The 21,392-nt window shown below is 34.3% G+C and overlaps 2 protein-coding genes across 14 annotated transcripts; one reads left to right on the forward strand and one right to left on the reverse strand.

The window, feature by feature from the left end:
• The first annotated feature begins 1,182 nt into the window (after nucleotides 1-1,182).
• LOC147074784 (uncharacterized) lies at nucleotides 1,183-8,596 on the forward strand. 3 transcript variants are annotated; one of them, XM_085942623.1, is made up of 5 exons: nucleotides 1,183-1,657; nucleotides 2,329-2,461; nucleotides 5,636-5,912; nucleotides 6,660-7,258; nucleotides 7,903-8,596. In XM_085942623.1, exons 1-5 carry the CDS (start codon nucleotides 1,298-1,300, stop codon nucleotides 7,944-7,946), a joined length of 1,413 nt encoding a protein of 470 aa, XP_085798749.1. In that variant the 5' UTR covers nucleotides 1,183-1,297; the 3' UTR covers nucleotides 7,947-8,596. The 3 variants fall into 3 exon arrangements, with proteins under 3 accessions (XP_085798749.1, XP_085798747.1, XP_085798748.1); XM_085942621.1 differs by lacking the exon at nucleotides 7,903-8,596 and having other exon boundaries at nucleotides 6,660-7,841; XM_085942622.1 differs by lacking the exon at nucleotides 7,903-8,596 and having other exon boundaries at nucleotides 6,663-7,841.
• Nucleotides 8,227-21,128, reverse strand: LOC147074785 (uncharacterized). Of its 11 annotated transcripts, none has more exons than XM_085942614.1 (9): nucleotides 21,073-21,128; nucleotides 19,494-19,810; nucleotides 18,599-18,731; nucleotides 16,797-16,986; nucleotides 15,389-15,598; nucleotides 14,041-14,181; nucleotides 13,128-13,244; nucleotides 11,967-12,215; nucleotides 8,227-10,116 (listed from the first exon to the last, which is right to left on the reverse strand). In XM_085942614.1, exons 2-9 carry the CDS (start codon nucleotides 19,653-19,655, stop codon nucleotides 9,666-9,668), a joined length of 1,653 nt encoding a protein of 550 aa, XP_085798740.1. In that variant the 5' UTR covers nucleotides 19,656-19,810; nucleotides 21,073-21,128; the 3' UTR covers nucleotides 8,227-9,665. The 11 variants fall into 11 exon arrangements, with proteins under 11 accessions (XP_085798740.1, XP_085798735.1, XP_085798745.1 ...); XM_085942609.1 differs by having other exon boundaries at nucleotides 19,494-19,666; nucleotides 20,841-21,128; XM_085942619.1 differs by having other exon boundaries at nucleotides 8,571-10,116; nucleotides 19,494-19,666.
• Nucleotides 21,129-21,392: the final 264 nt, after the last annotated feature.

Consider the following 21,392-nt stretch of genomic DNA (forward strand, 5'->3'; position numbering starts at 1 on the left):
AATGAAGAAGTCATCGATCGGACAAATGCTTATTTTGAGGACCTTCTGAAAACTTATTTTTCTGACGGTTTAAAAAAAAATGAGAAACGTCTAACCAAGTGTATTGAGCTCCAAGGAAATTATGTTGAGAAATAAAAAAAAAATACAAAAATAAAAACTGTTTTAATGCTTTTTTCTAAAGAATTATTGACCCACCCTCGTATACCAGAACTCAATAGGACGACGGAGTACATTTAAAAATGCAATGGTTTTCAGTTAAGTATATCAGTAAAGTGCGATGTCTGATCTGGCATCTCTTGTGTAATTTAACGCAATAACAATCATATTATAAAACTCTGTTTCCCTAGTCGTCGCTATAGGATTGGTTTGTCAAATATCCGTTTTTGTCGAAATCGACCTTTTAATGCAGAAAGATTTTTGTATCTAAATGGACCAGAACCACCCTTTTCTTTAAATTGCTTTGTAATGAAAACAGCATTCATATGCTGTAAAAACAACAATTTAAATACCTCCATGTATTTAAATATAGGATAATGTAATTTGTTTTTCATCTGAACATTTTACATTTGGTCTATTCAACAAACCAATCCTACAGCGACGTAGTGAGTGCCACTATAATGTGGTATTTCACAATCATCCTCCTTTCTCGCGTTTAAGCGTTGTCCTACATTATCATGGGTCCCAGGTTCGAATCCTGGGTCTAGCAAATACATAGGTATATTGTTTTTCAATTTATGTTTAAGTCAAAGTATGGACCTATTATATTGAGCAAGTGGCTTACGGCTTACATCCATTTCTCGAAAAAACAAAACTCTGTTAATACAAACCTCCACCATGTGGAGGCCCATTTATGTTCTTATTAGAATCGAACATGGTCAAAAAAAATAAATCACCTCGTTTTACGAGCATTTAGTTTTTCAAATAAAATATTTTTAGATATTTGCCCAAAATAATTAAAGAATCCAATCTCTTAGTTAAAGAATCTCAATAATAGTGTAATAAAATCGAAATTTTTGCATGTGATTAAAACAAAGAGATTGAATTTAGAGATTGGAGAGTCCAATCCTTTGGATGAAAATATTCTGAATAAATAATTAATTTGATTGTTTATTGATAAATTATATTGTAACGGTCATGGTAACATTAAAATAAGAAAGTTTGATTTTACCATAGACTAACTTTGACAGCTTGTTTTTGTTTATCCTGTAATAGGTACATAAAAAAGAGTAGTACCTATATTATTAAAAACAAAATACATCATTAGAATGTAATTTTAAAATTATTATGATCATTTTAAATGGTAAAACTTGACAGTTGTACGCCCTCGCGCGCCACCGTAATCTGTCAGACGCCAATTAGTTATATAGTTCTGCATTATAATATACAAACCATTTACATTATCTTTTCCAATGGTGATCTAAATCATAATAAAAAGCGTAAAATGGATTTAATAGAATTTAGTCTGAGTGATGTTTGCATCAAAGTGGAAGAGTCAATGTCTCCCGAAGACTGTACGGATGCCGATATTTCGCAGGGATTTTGCCAGACCTGTATGACAGCTCGTAAAATTAACCTAAAAGACATGATGAAGAAGCATTGTTACAATGGCTCATTCGAAGTGTATTCGGAAATGCTCAAATATTGCTTTTCTGTACAGGTAAGAAGGAAAAGATGTCTTACAATAGATTTATGATCGAAGAGCTAACATTTCTTTGGTAATTGTGCCGCAGATGCCCGCATGAGCTTTTATAATTTTTGGTAAATGTGCCGCAGATGCCGTCATGAGATTTTAACTTTCTTTTTAGACCAAACCAAACCTAATATAATCTTAGTTTGTGATAATGATGCATCAAAATGTATGAAAATTTCAAATTTTAAATTAACAATTATTGGATCGAAAAGCCTATGCGCCGACAGTAAATGGTATTTATTATAATTGTCTACATAGAATAAACCTGGTCAACGATATAAAGTTTTAAATATTATTTAAATACCTACGTTAAATAATATAATGAAACAGATAATTAAAAAATTGTAATTATGATTTTTATTAACATAATATAATATTAAAAATTAATGAATATTTAATTAGTGGAATATTTGGCTTTACATTTCTTCAATCAATTTTTCATAATAATTAGGAATGTATGTAGATATTCCTATTCATCATACATCAGCGTGTCGCAATCTGCATTTCGATTTTATTTTATTCATTGGTATTTGTTTTGAAAATAATGATTTGCATAAATTAATATTTTGAACCAAGCATGATTTTCTTCTACTTATACTTTATTAATACTAATAATCATCAATTTTGTTTCTTACTAGCTCGGAAAAATTGGTGAAGAGAAGTCAGAAAGTATATATCTGATATGCGAGTCCTGCATTATAAAACTTCGAGATGCTGTAAGCTTCAGAGATCAGGTAGAGGGCGCCCAGCAAAACATTAATAAAAAAATTGGTAAGACTAAATTTTAACACTTTACCTAACGCTCCTGCCATAATGGCGTGATATAATAGTCAAGCTTCACAAACCGCATAAGCCACATTGGCTTGTTTAGACCCATGCAACTTTGCCATTCAAAATAAATTTAATCTTTAATTTTAACCCTATCTTGGTATTGACATTCTCTAGCATTTGCCTCCATCCGGGCCTGTCCAAAGCTGCTTTTCTCCAGTTTTAGACTTCATTAAATCAGACAAGATCATTAAATCCAATTCAACGCTCCCTCTATCTTGCATTAGGTTGACCAGGTTATAGTTTGCTTTCTGGCTTCCAAAATATCAGTTGTTTTTATCATGCATGACTCCTCCATCCTCTGTAAATGGCCCAATTCGATGGACTATAGGTGTGCCGGCTCCTGTACAAAGCGTATAGTTCATTAATATATCTCCGACTCCATTCTGATTATGTGTCATAGATGGGTCCAAAGATAGTGCTTGAATGAGCCCAGCACTCATTCTATATTTTTGATCATCTCCAAGTCTTCAATGTACACATGACAACATGGTCATCAGTTCAATTCCACTAGAATGCAGCACCTACGTTAAATCAAAACGTCGTTTCGGTTGCCTAGCAAAATTATTATTAGATACCAGTGGCGAAGGGTGGATGTAGGTTGGAACCGATATAAATAATACACACTAAACTTTGTCAGTCAATCATATTTGTTTTCATTGAACTAAGACTACAATGTGTAGATAATGTATAAAATTCAAATAGCAATTAAACCCTGCCTAATCCAAGCCAGAGTAGATAATAGACAAAAAATATTCATTTATCTATAAAATATCTAAGCTTATGCCATTAAACCATACATAATTTCAAATATTTTATAAATAGAAGAATATTTTTTATCGTTTATGGTTTGGTTTAGGAAGGGCTTAATGAATTTTAAAAAACTAACCAACACCATCTGTAATATTTGTATTCTTAATTCAGCGAAAACAGATAAGTATGATTGAAAAATGTGCACTATTTTTGTCGGATTGCCCATAGAATAACTAAACTATTAGGGTAGGGTATGGTTCAGGCATGGTTTAATTAATTTTAAAAACTTACCAGCACCGTCTGCAAATTGTATTCTTAGTTCAATGAAAATGAATAAGTATGACTGACAAAGTTTAGTATGCACTATTTTATGTCGAATCTTTACAGCCTACCTCCTCCACCCCTCGCCACTGATAGATACGATTTATATCGATATATACGTCTGTTACCAAAAGCAGAGGCGATCACATATACGAAAGATTGTGTGTATTGGTGTAATTTTGAAGAATACAGTATTCTTTTACAGGCTGTTCCTTTTTTGATTAGTTCGATTTTTTTTTCCTGAATCAAAACAGAGAATCTCCTTTTTCAAAAACTTACTTTTTCCAAAGTCGATTTAAAAATTTGAAACATCTGTTTGTAAACAATACGTCTGTGTGAGTATTCTGGTCGCCTCAACTCTGGTTGTGCTACCTATACCTGCCTCTAATTGATGGACCCAGCCAATATGTCCGCCCACATACCCAGGGCGGATCACAGCTAGAGTTGGGTTTCGGGAATTTCCTGACGGGAATTCTCGAGAAATTTTCGAGATTTACCATCCCGAATCTCGAGAATTAAAATTTTTAACATTTCGGGAAATCCTGGATCTCGAGAATCTTTTCTCGGGATTCGGGATTTCTTTATTATCAAATATCAATTGAAAAAACGATTTTCTATATGAAAAAACAGTACAGAAAACACAAAACGCTCAAAGACTGATTGGGGCATTTAACACAATTAACCCAACGTTTTATACCCACAGTGGCAGTGAGGCTTAAGCGTTGGATTATAACGCCGTGGGTCCCAGGTTCGAATCCTGGGTTTGGCAAGTACACATTGTTTTTCAATTTGTGTGTGAGTCAGGGTATGGACCTAATAGGTTGAACAAGTGGCTGACATCCATTTCTCGTAAAAACAAAATTTGTTAATACCTACCAAACCTCTACTCTGTGGAAGCCCATATTATGATCCTATTAGGATCGGACATGGTTGAAAAAAAAAAAAGCAAACGTCTAGTCAAAATGAGTGCAATTTTTGCAAACGAAGCGATTGACAGTCTGTGTATTTTGAAATTCGTGTTTTCTTACATAAATAAAAAAAAATCAATTTTTTGGAATTTGTCTGTTTTTACACTGATTTTATGATTTCTACAGGCTTTTTTTAAATTTCCCGATATCTTGAGAATTCTCGAGAATTCTTTTCTAGAAATCCCGATTCTCGAGAATTCAAAATTTCATCATTTCGGGAAATCCCGAATCTCAAGTTTGAGATTTTCTCGGGAAATACCCAACTCTAGTCATAGCCTCCTCCAAAAACTTCCTCTATCTCCCCATATCCTGTGCCAGTGTCCTCAAGGTTTCCATACTGCTGCTCTGGCATTCTTGTTGACACCGTCCAGCTGTGTCTGAGTCTGGCAGTCGATATCTGACCACAGGTTTGGTATCCAGGATGCCCTTCAGCGCTTGGGTACTGTCCATTCTGCCCGCCCATCGAAGTCTACTATCGAACGTGGATATACATTATTCTTGGCAGAGGTTGTAGAGTACCAGGTTACGTTGTACACCCTATTCTTCTCCTTTTCGTATGGGCCCATATATCCTATTCTTTCTCTTGAGTACATCAGATGTGCACTTATCGTCCAGTTATTTACTGACTAGTTAAGCTGGCATTGACAAGTCTGCTTGCACGATGAATAAAAATAATGTTTGTATTCTAATGGATTTAAGTTTTAACCTTTAACTCTAGCTTATATAATAAATCAATACAATAAAGTTGGTAAAAAATCCATTACCTACCTATCAAGTCAAAGGTCACAAAAAATACAACAAACAAATTGTGAATAGTTGAAGTGTCAGTAAAAACCCTATCTTATTAATAACAACACACTCAATAGCATATTATAATAAATCGTCAAAGCCTAATGATAGACCATTATTCTTTATAAACAATAAAAATACTACACTCAGATGTGTAAATCGTCAATTCTAGGAACAAAAATCAAATTCCATCAAGTACCTTCGGTTCATAGTATTAATATTAATGCTTGTATATTTATCATTTCAATTGACAATCTTTCTAATTCGTGTGTTTTTTTTTATTCAGAAATATCTACAGTGCTACCGATTCCATATGAAAATCCAGAGAGCGACATCGATGACAAGCTGGAAATCACCGATACGAAATTAGAAATTGACAGAAACAAATTGGAATTTGTTGAGAGCGAAATGGAAATTCCCAGTAAAGAAAGTCTATCGTTTTCTTTTGATGATTTTGATGACGGCGACACGTCAACGGCTGATCCTTTCTGTGAAGAATTCTCTGCAGAAACACTGACAACACCAGGCTGTAAACGGAAAAATATACATCTGAATAGCAAAAGGTTGTTTATATATATATATTTTAATTAAATCAATGATGCCTAAATATATGAAAATTAAGCATAAAAAAAATCTCTCGTCTACTGTTTTATACACAACATAGAATATTAGTAATAATTAAAAATTAAACAGGCGTTATACAGATAATCAGTAAATAGTATCAAACGCGTGCGCATGCAGGTAGCGCCACTAACGGCGAATGAGCGAAACAAATCTGATAGCTGTCATAATAATTTGTATTTTAACCAGAAATCAAATAAATACCGTTTTTATTGTCATTTATTTGTTTCCTACAAAGTAAAATTATTCTAAATACAGATTATATTCGCAAACATGAAAGACTAACAGTATTTAAAATACGCCTTATTATGTTATTCATGTGTCGACACTAGATTGACATTTTGTCGCCTTAGGATTGATTTTTGGCGTAATTTAGCTCAATTTCCTTTTAGAAGCAGAGATATTCTTTTAAAAATGTTTATGAAACCACGGTACAAAATAATCTTTCCATGCGGGTTTATTTCATGTGTTTATTACCGTTTATAATAACCGTTTTGAGTGTCGAAAATCCTCATGCCGGCGGGGGTTATTATTATACAGGATAACGCCCCCTCTATTAATACACGATTCTCATTAAACGCGTTCTTTATAGCATAGATCTTGTTAGCTGTAACTCCAACTATTACTAAATTACTCTTTTCTATTAACACTATGACTCTATATACTAAAATGTTTTTATTTTATTTTAGTAGCTTCAGAGACTGCGTAGAAGCTGTCGACTCACCATTAATACTCCATGAAAGTATTACCAGTATGGATAATCCAAATTTACCCAGCAAAGACTCACCGGAACCATCTACTTCTATTGTCCGGGAGAAAGAAAATTCTGGTCGTAAAAGGAAGATCAATCGAAATAGTTGGATACGTAATGTCCGAAAGAAGAAACGAGAAAATGGTGAAGCGTACTATGACATAAACAATAAATTTCATCCAGCCAAAACAGTGAAAAGTAGGTGTTGTGCAAAATGTCCGTTAAAGTGTATATTAAAGTTTACGGAAGAAGAAAAGAATGCCATTCACGAACAATTTTACAAGCTGAGTGACGATAAAAAGAATCATTACTATAGTAAATACACGTCTCAAAACAATATTAAACGAAAGCGTACTTTAAGTGGAAACAGCCGGAGACAATTTACGTATGAATATGCGTTTGATGTCCTCGGTGAAAGAAGACGAGTCTGCCAAGCATTTTTTTGTTCTACGTTAGATATATGTGATTCAAGAATTTATTATTTTCATCGTCATGTTCAAAATGATATTACAAATGTACCAAGGTCACCGACAAAGGGTAAGCATGTTAAAAGATGTACCAGCGAACGCGATAAAGATATTATTAGAAGTCATATTAATTCATTCCCTTGTATAGAGTCGTGTTATCGCAGACAAAACGGCACAGTCAAATATCTCGATGCGTCTCTTAATGTCCAAAAGATGTATGAGATGTATGTTATTGCAACAGAAAATCCTGTAAAGGTGTGCATTTACAGAAAGATCTTCAATAGCGAGTTTAATTTAGCCTTTCATCGTCCAAAAAAAGATATATGGGATGCCTGCGAAAAATTATTATTAAATAAAAATCGCACGTTAGATGACATTGCTTCATACGATGAGTATAGCAAGCGAAAGATTGAAGAGAACCAAGAGAGAACGACATAACACTGACGATGACACCTATGACAACACAACGTACCAGATGTATCAGACAATGAAAATGATTTAAGTTTAATTAACCCAAAAATATTAAAAAGCCTTTTAACAATAAATTGGTAATATACATTTTTAAATCTTTTCATCATCAAAATCCACTGCGTGTAAGCGCACAACTGACCAAAGTTTCATTGCAATCGGATGAATTGTATAAGAACCATACGAATAAAAAAAGATAGAATGAAGAAGAAGAAAATGGTTGTACTAATTCAGAAACCTTTTCAGGCGTGCGCACAACAACTCACCAAAGTTTCATCGCAATCGGATGAATGGTATAGGAACCATACGAATAAAATAAGATAGAATGAAGAAGAAGATGGTTTTTCTAATTCAGGAACCTCCGCGGGTGTGCTCACAGAACAATTCACCAAAGTTTCATCGCTATCGGATGAATGGTATAGGAACGCATACGGAACAGACAGACAAACAAACATATATATACGTCTGTTATCTATGATTGCACCCTACTGCCAGCTATATTTCACATAGTAACACATCCTCTTAACGCATGGGTTGTCAGGAAGGGGTTCTTAGTAAGAAGTCAGTATTGCAGAGAACAGGCGTTTATTGCAGAAGAAATTCCAGCCAGCATAACACAGTCCGACTTAAAGCATAAGGGTATATCTTGAGGTGCTTAGATACATTGGTGTCACTTAATTGCGAGTGCAACGCACAGGAGAGAGATGGATGCCGTAATTGATTTACAAATACTGCACGGGGGATTCTATATAACATAAAATAGGGAATTACATACTAGATAATAATTTTACAGAATGAATGATTCTGTACAAAATAAAAGGAAATGATGTTACTTATAATTACTGTATTGTCAAAAAAAAACTTCCATGCGGAGGTTCCGGCAACAGTATAGTGAATGGAAAGTTTTGAGCACGTCAATAGATAACATTGATCCCGGGTCACATGTCTATTTTTTCATACTAAATAAAATCCTATGACGACGCACTGTAGATACTTGTTTTTTTTTAATGTTTCAAATTAAAGTATTAATATGGAATACAGTATAACCCCTATTTTACGTTTTTTAAGGGACTGAAGAAAAAAAACCTAATTGGAGGGAAAATGTAAAAGGGGGGTATTGAAAAAAAGAAAATTTAAATTTTATGTTTCTAAAAAAATAATGTTTTATTAAAAAACAACATTCAATTAAAATTTTTATTGAAAAATCGTTTGAATGCCACGACCCAATCATTGTCAAGTGCGCGTAACTCGCATATTTTGAATATTTCCGACGTAAATCGCGGTAAAGAAAAACGTAAATGCGGGTATTAAATGTACTGAAATACATCGGGACTGAAAAAAATACACGCAATTGCCGGGAAAACGTGAATTCCGGGCACGTAAAAACGAGGTTATACTGTATGTGAAAAATAAAATGACGCTAAGCTGACCAAGCTATTTACAATTTAGTCTGCCAGAATCACTTGATACAAGTTACTGTTTTGTCATATAAACAGATAAATACATATGTAAGTGACGTAAAAATGATCTCTACCTGAATTGTAATAAGGGTCAAATTCCAAAATGTGTTAATTTGCATAATATAATTATGTCATTATGGTTTTTTTCTCCCTAATCTGTTTGTATTTTAATGGTAGATATTTTCATCTTACAAATAATACATATTGTATATGACATTATATGTAATCAAAATTGAACCCCTTCCTACATTGAAATAAGGTTGATTCTTAGACCGATGTCTAGAACCTTTTCTGGTAAAAGTACCCATTTTCTGTTCAGATTTGTAAGGTATGGTGTCTCCTGTAATACAATTTTATTTCAGTGCAGACTTGCCAACAGAATAAAAAGTTTGATGTTTGTTTTAAATTAGTGGTTATATTGACAAAACAGACTAATTGTTAAGATCATCAGTGTCCGTTTGTGTCACCTGCGCCATGCTATACCAAAGTAATATTCCGTGTGCGTAATGTGACAAACTTTCCATTCCCCTCTGTCTGTTCATTGTTGATTCATTCCAATGTTGAAGACTCTTCGTTCGAAGCATTTCGATGATGAGTAGCCATGTGTCCCTTCAGCGAACACTTCTGCGTGAAAGCCTTGCTGCATATCTCACACACATAACGCTTCTCGCCGGTGTGAATCTTCATGTGCTCGGTCAGGGTGAACTGTCGGAGATACTTCTTTCCGCAAACCGTACATTCAAAGTTTCTCTCTCCGTAGTGTGTCAACATGTGATTCCTCAAGGAAAACTTTGAGAAAAATCTCATACTGCAAACTTCGCACACAATGTTTCGTTCGTTGAGGTGTGTGATGCGGATATGCTGTGAACGCCGGCTAGACCTTGAGTAAACGCGGGTACACAGATGACACTTAAACCGTTGAGGTGCTTGCCCGTGGGCGACTACTAGATGATTCTGTCTTTGCTGGTAGTCATCAAAACGTTTGTCGCATGTGGGGCACCTAAAAATAAAAATTGTATATTGTATTCCTACAATGGTGTCAGCTAGCGGAGGTAGGTAGGTCCAACATAAATGGTGAAAACTAAGCCTTGTCAGTCATACTTATTTGTTTTCATTGAATTTAGAATACAAATTGCAGATGGTGTTCGTTAGTTTTTTTAAATTTAATAGGGAACATTGCTATATTAGACACTCTCATTCCATTTTCATCTATGCACAGCTGCCGTCGCTAGTTAGATTTATATAACGCCGACAGTCTACACATTAGGTTCAAAGCGAATAAAAAATATTATGAATTGCCAATCTGCAATCAAATTAATCGTTTGATTTGTGAGTTAATTTTTCAGTTTTCCCAAATATTTCTTATTGTTACTATTACTATTTTTATTACGCAGCAACCAATGACATTAATATGGACGAAGCATCTAGAAAATAAAATGACACTCACTTTGTGTCGGGTCTGCCGGATGGCGAAATTCATATTTTAATATCGGTATCTTACGCTCAAATGAACATTCTGCTTGCAAGCGGTCTGGCGACACCGCTGGGTCTGCCCATACAACATTTCTGACTGTCAGGTTTCGACTCTACCGTTATTATTGTGTTACAAAATGCCAATGTGCCTAGTTAAAAATTGTAAAAAAATCTACTAAACACTTTGCATGTGTTAGTATTATTTATTATTTATAAAATGCCATTTTAAGATATTGATGAATGTTTATGCAATGCAATTGAATGACAGGAACCATTGGACAGTCAGTCACCTGTGATTCGCTGGGCTCACTTGCGTCTAATCTCCGAGAAGTTGTAAGTAACCGAGAATCTGTTTCTAACGCAATGAGTCATGACACTAATACGCCATTACAATAAAGGTTATATTACTATAAATTCTCGAAGCTTGTATCGCATAATGGAAACGGATACGTCAATGGTCACGTGACATCTACCTATACATCTGTGAATGACTTTCATGCACAATTTCTCGTGCGCGCCGGGTATGAAGTGAGTCGTCCATTTAATATGTCATTGGCAGCAACACACAGCATTATAGTAAAAACAAGGTCAGTGGCTCCCAACATCTTACAAAAATATATTTTTCATTCATTTCACACTTTTTCGATTTATTATTATTACTTGGATAAGTAAACTATAGAATAGTATCCTCCATGTAACTTTGCAATTGTACAGAGTGGCAAGATTTGTGTATAATACGCACTGCGTATTAGTGTATTAGTAAATGCCAGGCGCCTGATCGGCTGATTTCATCAAATAATTCAAAAAAATCTATTCCAAATTGCAAGGTTACGTGGAGGGTGGTCTACAACAAATTCTCAAACAACGGTTCTCAACATTTTATATACTTTCTAAATTCATCTTATATTATATTTTTTAATAAATCATCCAGATTTTTCTGACTAAATATCACAAAATCAATCAACTGAAATATCACGATCTGATTCCAAAGTGAGCTTAGCAATAGACAAATATGATTTTCACTGCCAACATCCAATTGAACTTGAACTATTTAGTCACAAAAAAAACAATTATTCAAAAGCGTGAAATCTATCCACTTGAATTTGTAATTTGACACCACAAAGAAATACTTATGAATGAACTTGAAATTTATGTTATCAGGACCCATTTGCGATTGATTTATGTGCGCCATCATAATCCCACGATGAGCGCATTTTACCTTGACAAAAGAGATTTTTTTGCAATATTTACATATTTTTTCATTACTATAAATGGATGATAATATCAATATATATCAATTATATTTACAATAAATTTACAGATTACTGTGTACAGCCATACTTAATTCAAAGGATTAATATTGAAATGCAATCTCACTTATAAGGTTTGAATATTTTATCTCCATGTTTAACTTTCATGTGCACTCTGAGATATGCCTTGGTCTTAAACCCTTTTCCTGTACACAAATCGCACGAATACGTTGTGGACGAATGAGCCCCTCTGTGCAAGTAGAATTTCTTATAGTTGGCAAACGGCTTGCCACAGATTTCGCAAGTATAATTGGGGAAATGGCTCGGCATGTGTTGTTGCAGGCGGCGATACGTCTCGAATGTTACCTCGCATAATCTGCAGAAAACGAAATAACGATTAATACAGCTAACGTAAAATTGGATGTGAGGAATATGCCGCGTTTTTGTCGTTCAACTCTATAAGCTGTTGAAAGGCAAAGTTGATCAACTTGTAAGTTGGGGCCATTTCTATTATTAATTGTCAGTCGTTCGACATTGAATCATCATTTGATTTGCCTACAGTTAAAACTCACATATTCCAAAAATCGAGTTTTGAGATAATTGCAAAAAACTATCAGCGCACTGTTTTTTGTAATTACATAAAAGAAAAGTATTCAACTTTCTTGAATATTAATGAGTGAGTAACTCGATTTACATTATTTTTTTAAAATATATATAATACTCCTAAGTAATAGAGCTCTCTGTTCGGTAAGGTTAGGTTATTATTCATTGAACAATGTGAGTTATGACACCAACAGTCGACTTTGTCAACGATTTTCACATGGTGTAAAGTGACTTTTGATAGCCAACTATTTTTCTTTATATAGATTAATGCCTTTAGAATCACTTGGTATATATTTAACTAAAAAATGACTGCAAAATGTGAGTTATGACTCTAGGCCAAGGGTCTGCAGTTTGTCAAGTGAGAAGAGCCAAATTGTCAAGGAAACAGGATAACAAAGGTACCAGAGAGCCGCATATAATATGTAATATACATAATATATGGATTTTTAGGGGGAAATATTTCAAGATTTTTTATTAAAAAAATTAATTAGAACAGCGTCCATGCATCGCTTTTGATAGCTTTACTATATATGGCAAATAGCTACTTATTTTTAATTGAATACATGATTGTAAATTTTCATCCGTTATTCTTAGTTAGTGTACAGTGTGCATAGTGTAGTTACAATATGTCAGTGGCGAGGAATATAGGTAGGCTGTTGAATATATTGAAAAGAAGACCACTTACTCGCATTTCAATTGGCCGATTTCTAACTTGTATGGCAAGTCATTGTCAAATTTTCGCCGACGCCGAGGCCCATCAGGATATTTATGTAGCGCAGATGAACTGTTTGCTCCAGGTAGACTGAAACAAAAATGACAATATTTAGATACATTAATACATACAGCACCAACAGGGCTATTCCAACTAGTTAACACGATAAAACCTTTCTGTTTTCTGGTGATAAGAAATAACACGGATATCGCTCGGGTAAATTCTGTATATAATGTAGTTATCTAAATTGTAAGTTAACATTTAACAGCTGCTGCTTAACGCATGTACCAGACAGCTGACGTTTTTTTTACATTACGTCAGTTTGATGTTTGTTTAACCTAAAAAAGAAATGGAATTATATAATATGTAATATATCTCAGTCAGTTATATTGTTGAATTATATATGGAATTTATAATATATTTTACGTTGTATATTCTACACTGTACAAAGGTATAATGTCTGCAAATCGGTAGTATAATAGTATCAATGACATTTCACAGAATAGATAGAGGGTGTGTAATACATCAACTCTAATGTGCCGCTAGTGTCGCGATGTTAGTATTCATTTTCAACATGCAATTATTGTCACCTCTATCTCGTTTCAAGCAGGTAGCTCGGCTAGCCGGCTCATATTGAAAAAAGTCATGCCTGACTGTTCATATCCCAGGATAATCAACACTCGGAATATGACATACCATATTTATCATTACTATCACTTATTGATTTACATATATGTATGTTTATCACTTTTTCTTGTTAATTTTGAAGATAAGATCTGTTCCACAGAAGTGTGTAATCATATCTGTTTAGAAATTGATGATGAATTGGTACAATTACAAAACAAACGCTGAATAAAGTCATAAGATTAAAAGAATTTTTACTTACTTGCTTTTTTTTAATTGGTTGGTCTTTAGCAGGTGTGGGTTCTGGTTACTGAGTTTAATTAGGACAGGCGGAGTTGATGTTTTCTTAAAATTAAAACCAACATTTTTTTTTTCCACCGATGGGGTACTTTCTCTTGATTGGCTGAAATCAAATTTACTATTAAGAGTGTTGAATCTATATTTCTAGAGTGACGATCTTGTTATAGAAAACTGTGATTACTGACGTCTATTGAAATACATAACAAGAAATTGTTTATACTAAAAAAAATGTACACCATTTTACATCTGTGAGAGCTGGCATATTTTTACTGCAAGAAAACATAAAAATTTAGGGTAATCGGACAATTACCCTCCGAACAAAAATCACCCTGACAACAACCCATCTGTCAGTAACCTGTGGGTTTTATGTCCCGGGGATATTTGTCGAATGGATAATTTTTCTAGAACCAACCAAATTCGGGTACTGACAGTTGTTTCACGCGTTCTTAGGGTTTCTCGCAGTCCACACGGGCTGGGTCTTTTCGGTAATTTGTTTTGACAAATAGAATAGTGAAATGTAATTCTACCCATAATCATAAACCCACAAAAGAAATCAAAGGCAGACAAGAATAGACAATGTGATAGAGGCCGTCAATATAATAAAATCGAAATGGGTTAGACATGTCAACTAGTGGACAAATGCATACAATGCAGTGGTGAGGGGTGGAGGTAAGCTGTTAAGATTAGACATAAACAGTGCACACTAAACTTTGTCAGTCATACTTATTTGTTTTTTTTGAACTAAGAATGTAAATTGCAGATGGTTAAGTTTTTAAAATTCAAATAAACCCTGCCTAAGCCAAACCATAATAGTTTAGGTATGCTATGTAAAAATAGTGCACATTTTTTCAGACATACTTATTCTTAGTTAGTTTTCTTAAATTCATTATAGGTATAAATCGATATCATTTTATAAAGAGACAAATATTTTATGTCTATTATCTATTATGGCTTGGTTTACGCAGGGTTTAATTGAATTTTAAAAACTAACCAACATTATATGCAATTTGCAGTCTTAGTTCAATGAAAACAAATACATATTACTGACAAGGTTTAGTGTGCACTATTTATGTCGGATCTTAACAGCCTACATCCACCCTTCGCCACTGATAACAGTGGTACCCATGGGTCAACCGCGCATCACTTTAAAGCGCACTGTATTGACAAATTCATTAAGTTTGACGAATATATGTGGCAGCAAAAAATTAGTAGTGAAGAGTAGCTAAGGAGGGTCCTTCATCCAGCAGTGAAACAACCCTGGCTGATGATGATGATGAAACACTGAATATATAGAAAACAAGAATTCTTACTTGCATTTTGATGGGTCAATTTTTGAATATTCAATTGGTATGCAGACCCTCTGGACAGGGACAGGCGGAGGGGGCTGTTGGAGTAAGCTAGGACGTGATGATGACGGCTTCTCATTGTGATAATTTATTGGCACAGGGGGAGATAATCTTTCCTTCAGCTTAAAATCACCATTTGTACTTTTCGCAGATGGGCTATTTCTTTTCGATTGGCTGAAAACATAATTACCAATTTGACGCTGAACGTGGTACATATTATGTTTATAGCTACATAATCCATAATACGTTGATGAAAATGTATGAATAATTTTTCCACAAAAATCTTCACCTTAAAATCACCATTTATCCTTTCCGCAGATGGGCTATTTTTTCTTGATGGCTGAAAACATAATTACTATTATGTAATAACCGGTTAACACGCTCTCCAATTCCGTGAGCACAGTGCCAGCTACAGAAAATAAGCGTATATGTACGCTCTACTTACACTCAGTATACTACGCAACGTATGTGGGTTTAATTAATCAAACGTAATAATATACACAGTGACATCTCTTGGGATCATGGTGTAATATTTACAATAAACATATTTTGTTTTAAAATCAATGTTACATTGGTTTTAAAAAGAGCTTTATTGGATTACCGAAACGTGTCGCTAAGCAGGGTTATGCCACACGTTTGCATGTATGGCGTATAATTTTACCGAGATACTGGAATTTCCCGTTGTGCAACTTATCAGTGAGATTCTGTATTTTATTTTACGGCTGGAATATTGTGACTTTATAGTTTATTCTTTTTATGATAGTTTTATAATCATTACTAGTAGACTTTTGGCAAATTATTATTTCGTAATTTACCGGTAAGATTTCGTTTTTTTTATCATTGTAATCTGTGTTGTGAGTCAATGTTTGCTTATTTTAGAGTGTCGGGACTTGTTTCATTCGCATACTGGTAAACTTTTTGATCGTTTTGAACGACTCAAAATGGAAGGAGAATCAAATACATCCGAAAATGTCCAACTGATCGAAGATTTGATATACCGGGTTGGCCTCACTACTAGCACGCATCACAACAAGAAAGCTCTAATTTCACAAAATATAATATAAATGTGGTAAATTTACGAGATCGATTTCTTTTTATTGTATGAATACCAAAATGTAAAATATAGTAACTTGAAAACTTCAATTGGGCTGCAAAAAGTCTTCATTTGGGCGGCGAGTTGGGCATGCCCGTTCTAAGTGTTTGTTTTTGGCAAAACAAAAGTAGCAATGAGGGATCTTATAATAAATACTGCTTCGGGTTTTGTCAAAGATGAACACTTGGAACATTGTAGTATTAGGCTCGCGATTTATTAATTGTAGAATTACTACAAGAGTAGTATTTGATGTTTGTTTTTTATCAATTGAGTGAATACCTATGTTTATTTTTCTGTGTGTCGCCCGAGATGGGTGGCAGGTCCTCCATGAAATCAGAGTCACCAGAGGAAGAAGTGTCCATTTTATAATCACTATCAACATGCTGTTCTTCTTTGAAGACAGTTTTCAAACCATCATCATCGCATGAATCCAAGCCTATGGACATATTTCTAGACGATTTTGATGATCCTGAAATATAAGGAACAATTTTGAATAATCTCAGAAGCATACCGCTTAGAAAAATTACTAAAAAAAAATGTTCTGGAGATTGCTCTTACCCATTAAGCTATTGATCTGATTGACAATTGTTTTGTGATCATTGCTGTGACTGTCATCGGATTCCTAGATCTCAATTATAATATTATTTATTAAATATTCATTTTTCACATACAATCAGTCAGTACCTATACAATATAATATGATTTAGAAATGTTATGAGATAGCAAATCTGCAATTTCATAACATTACGAATTACTGTTACTTATTTCATCATAATTTCTAAATATTATTTCATAGTGCGGATCAGACTCGATTGGACATCTCACTCGTTTACAAGTTCCCGTCAAAGACACATCACACCGAACTACCGTTATATTTATTCAAGTGCATCGATTGTACCATTGTACTTATTTGAAACAGTAAATAAATTCTCCCCTCCTCCATCATCACGAACAAGTACTACCGTCTTTCATCTGCAATACCTATCCTCTGCCGAACCAAAGAATATGACATTGCGAATCGTTGTTTATATTTATAACTATGCTATCTGAGATATCTCAAATTCCAAGATTTAAAGTCACGGTATCCCTTATTATAGCGGTTTATCTAGTGTTATAATAATTATTGTTCAACCAATGCCATGCAGTAAATCCCGAGTGAGTGAGAAAGAGAACCCACGATGGCCGAGTAGCATATACGTCGGCTTATAATGTCGTGGGTCCCAGGTTCGAATCAGTGTTGCCAACCGTACTATAATTATAGTACAATACTATAAATTTGATTCCGCTAAAAATGTAAAATACTATAATTTTACGCCAAATATGCCAAAATACTATAATTTTAAATGAAGATGAAAAATGTTCCTGTATTTTTTACAGAAATACTATAATTTTTACGCCTTTGTACTATAATCAGCATAGAAAAAGATGGCAACACTGTTGCGAATACACATCGATTGTGGAAAGGAAAAAGGACGTAATCCACACAAATCAAATTTTACAGGAGGCACAAAAATATTTTTGTTATGGTTTTAAATATTAAAAAAAAGTTAAAATACAAAATAGACATAATCTTGAAGTGCATGATAATTAATAGTTTGGTTTTTACATCTTAAATCTGATATTAATTATTGAGTTAAAAAAAACGGACAAAGTTGGTTAAGCCGTTTTTCCCACATCACTGCTAGCTAAATTTAGATAATAATTTGGTATTTGCAGCTTACATCCTTTGGACACAACGTGTATTTAGTCGTGTACAACGTTATTATGCAATAAAACCTATCTTAAAAATACTGTGGGTTACGCCTTTTTTCTTTTCTACAGTCGATATATTTTTTTTCAATTTGCGTTTGGAGTAAGAGTATGGACCTAATAGGTTGAGCAAGTGGCTAACATCCAAAACAAAAATCTGTTAATACAAACCTCCGTTCTGTGGAGGCCCATATGATCCTATCAGGATCGGACATGGTCAAAAGAAGAAAAAAAGAAAACAGAAAAGTGCAATTTTAGCAGGAGCAGTTTGTATTACTCTCTCAATATAGATGTCTAATCTTTGTGGTTTTAATTGATATAAGATATCTTACTGTATTGATGTTTGACTTCCTGTTGCGCTGTCTCGACTTGACTCTTAAACTTGACAACATCTCGCAGTTTTTTGATGCACGCCTCGCAGATAAAGTAGACATCTTCTGATTTATCGCCAAGACTGTTTCCCAACTGAAAGAAAACCAAATCGAATACTTCGGTTTTGTTTGGGCATAACCTATTAACTGCAAAATGTTAAATTTACAGAGCAATTTTAATCTTTGAATTGCCCCCATAAATTTCGGTTAATCTTTTCGTTGTCTAACATTGAGAATATATTTTAAAATACTGTCGAACTTGGTTATTACGAGGAAGATGGGACCGACTGAATTTGCTCGTTATAAGCGTTACTCGTTATTATAAACATTATAGCACCTGTACACGTGCATGGAATTACCCACTATCATGACAATAGCTGTTTACACGTAAAATTGCTGACTGTCTCTCCAATCTCATTCTTCAAGTGTAAGCGAGGCGCGATGTTGTCATTTTATAGTACTATCTGACAGGTCTTATTGAAAATTGGTTAAGCTCAAAATGAGTAATTTTTTATTTACACCAATGTCAACTGGAAAAATATTGCACGATTGCTTTTGTTTTGAAAATGTCTTGTAGGATTAACATGAAATTTGAAAAGAATGACATGTCATCAGTGAAAAATAGTCTCGCAGCTCGAGTGTTGATTGGCTAGGTCATGGCTGACCTCTGATTGGTCAAGAGACATCCCCCTGGGTAATACGTACTGTCAGCAGTAAATCCATGCACGTGTAAACTGGGTATAAACCAAACGAGATGACCAACATCAAAACTTGTTTTATTTACCTCAGTACATTTAAAAATGTACTGTTAGCGGGAATGTGATTTCTTTGGAAATTGAATTTCATTTGTTCTCACCTGCATGCAGAAGCAATAGTCAAGCATCTCTGAATACACCTCATATCTTCCATTGTGATAATGTTTCTTAATCATGTCTTTTAGGTTATTTTCATCTGTAGACATACAAGTCTGACAAAAGTCCTGCGCATCGTCAGAAGCATCAACCTCTTCCAGCATCATATTGGAAATATCTTCAAGATTAATACCCAGCGATCAGTGTTTGCACAATAATTCTGTTATATCTAAATTTTATGACGAAGTGGACTAAAGGGTCTTTAGTTTGTTTTGACAGCTCTAATATTATTATCAGAAATAATAACTGAAGATTGGCAAATCTATACAAAGTTGTTTAATCATGTTTCATTAGGTACATCTAAATCCCATTTTTTATCTACATACTGTAGGCTGAGGCGACACAGGTAGATGCCTCGCTTGGTGCTTAGTGATAAGCTACGAGCTAGGTGACATATCCTAGCGAACGGACGCATGTTAATATACTGTCGCAATGTCCACACTGCACGCTTCTTGCCTCGCTATGTGATTATTAGTCACCTAGTGAGTCTCCCGGCGAACAGAAGATGTGATTTTGCAAGATGGAGGAAATTTTAATAGTAGTTTATAAAAGAAAGCCTTTGTGGAACCCATCTAACAAATTATACAAAAATGTTAAACAATAGGACTAAGGCCACACAGGCAGGTGCCTCGCTTGGTGCTTAGTGATAAGTTACGAGCTAGGTGACATATCCTAGCGAACGAATGCACACTATTCTATCGCAATGGCAAAACGGCACGCTTCGCGCCTCGCTACATGATTATTAGTCAGCCAGTGAGTCTCCCGGCGAACAAACGTGTTTTTATTGTGTCACCTAGTGATTTTGCAAGATGGCGGATGTTTCTTCAGTATGACAAACGGCAAACACCCAATATTTTGAGGTTATGAATAATAATATAAATAATAATAATAACGCATGGGATGAATTGACATTATGCACCCAACGAGTTCGAATTTGAGACTTTCGAAATTTTAAACTTAATTTTTTTGTGAGAAGTAGCTTTCTGGTTAGTTTTGAGAGTGACATTGTTGTTGACTTGAGCGCTCCCAAATGTCAAATGAAATTGTACCTAAGCACGTAGCGGGCAATGTGGCAGTAGTGTTTTTAGTAGACAAGCATAGCACGTAGCTCAGCACCGACCTATGTGGCCGAAGCCTTTGTCAAATATTTCCTGGTTCATCCTCAAATAACTAAAAAACTTTTCATCGTATTTCCGAAATTATTTGTAGAGAAGTTAAAAATCTCAAGAGTAGGTAGGTACTTCTAGATGAATCGACATTATGTACCCAACAAGTTCGAATTTGAGACTTACGAAATTTTAAACTTAAATTCTCTGTGAGAAGCAGCTTTTTCGTTAGTTTTGAGAGAGACATCGTTGTTGATTTGAGGGCTCCCAAATATGTCAACCGATTACTGAATTTGTTACATGCGGCAGCAGTGTTTTTAGTAGACAATCGTAGCATCTAGCTTATCACTGCAATTTGCGAAGCACCTCGGTGTGGCCGAAGCCTAAATTATAACAAATCATGAATTCTAATGTTCACTTTGAAGTTTGAAAAGTCATTAAAATGTTTATCGTTTATCAATACTGTCATAGACTAAATTTAATTTGATATTCTATTCAGTATTGCCATTTTTAATTTAAGCTTAGATTAAATAATGTTCGTTTTACGACCCTACAGCTCACAAAAGGGCTATTTTGGAACGAAGCATCGCACGGAATAACAACTAAAAACGTGATTCGGTTGGTCGACGGATGATGGTTATCTTGATATTATGACTATAAATGCAATGAAAAGTTGTTTTATGTAATAATGTACTTTCGAAAAAATTTAAACAAGAACACTACTCTTTTCAAATATTG

This window comes from Rhyacophila brunnea, unplaced genomic scaffold (genome assembly GCF_057557595.1).
Source record: "Rhyacophila brunnea isolate RB1 unplaced genomic scaffold, BYU_Rbru_1.0 scaffold_15, whole genome shotgun sequence".
Lineage (NCBI taxonomy): Eukaryota > Metazoa > Arthropoda > Insecta > Trichoptera > Rhyacophilidae > Rhyacophila > Rhyacophila brunnea.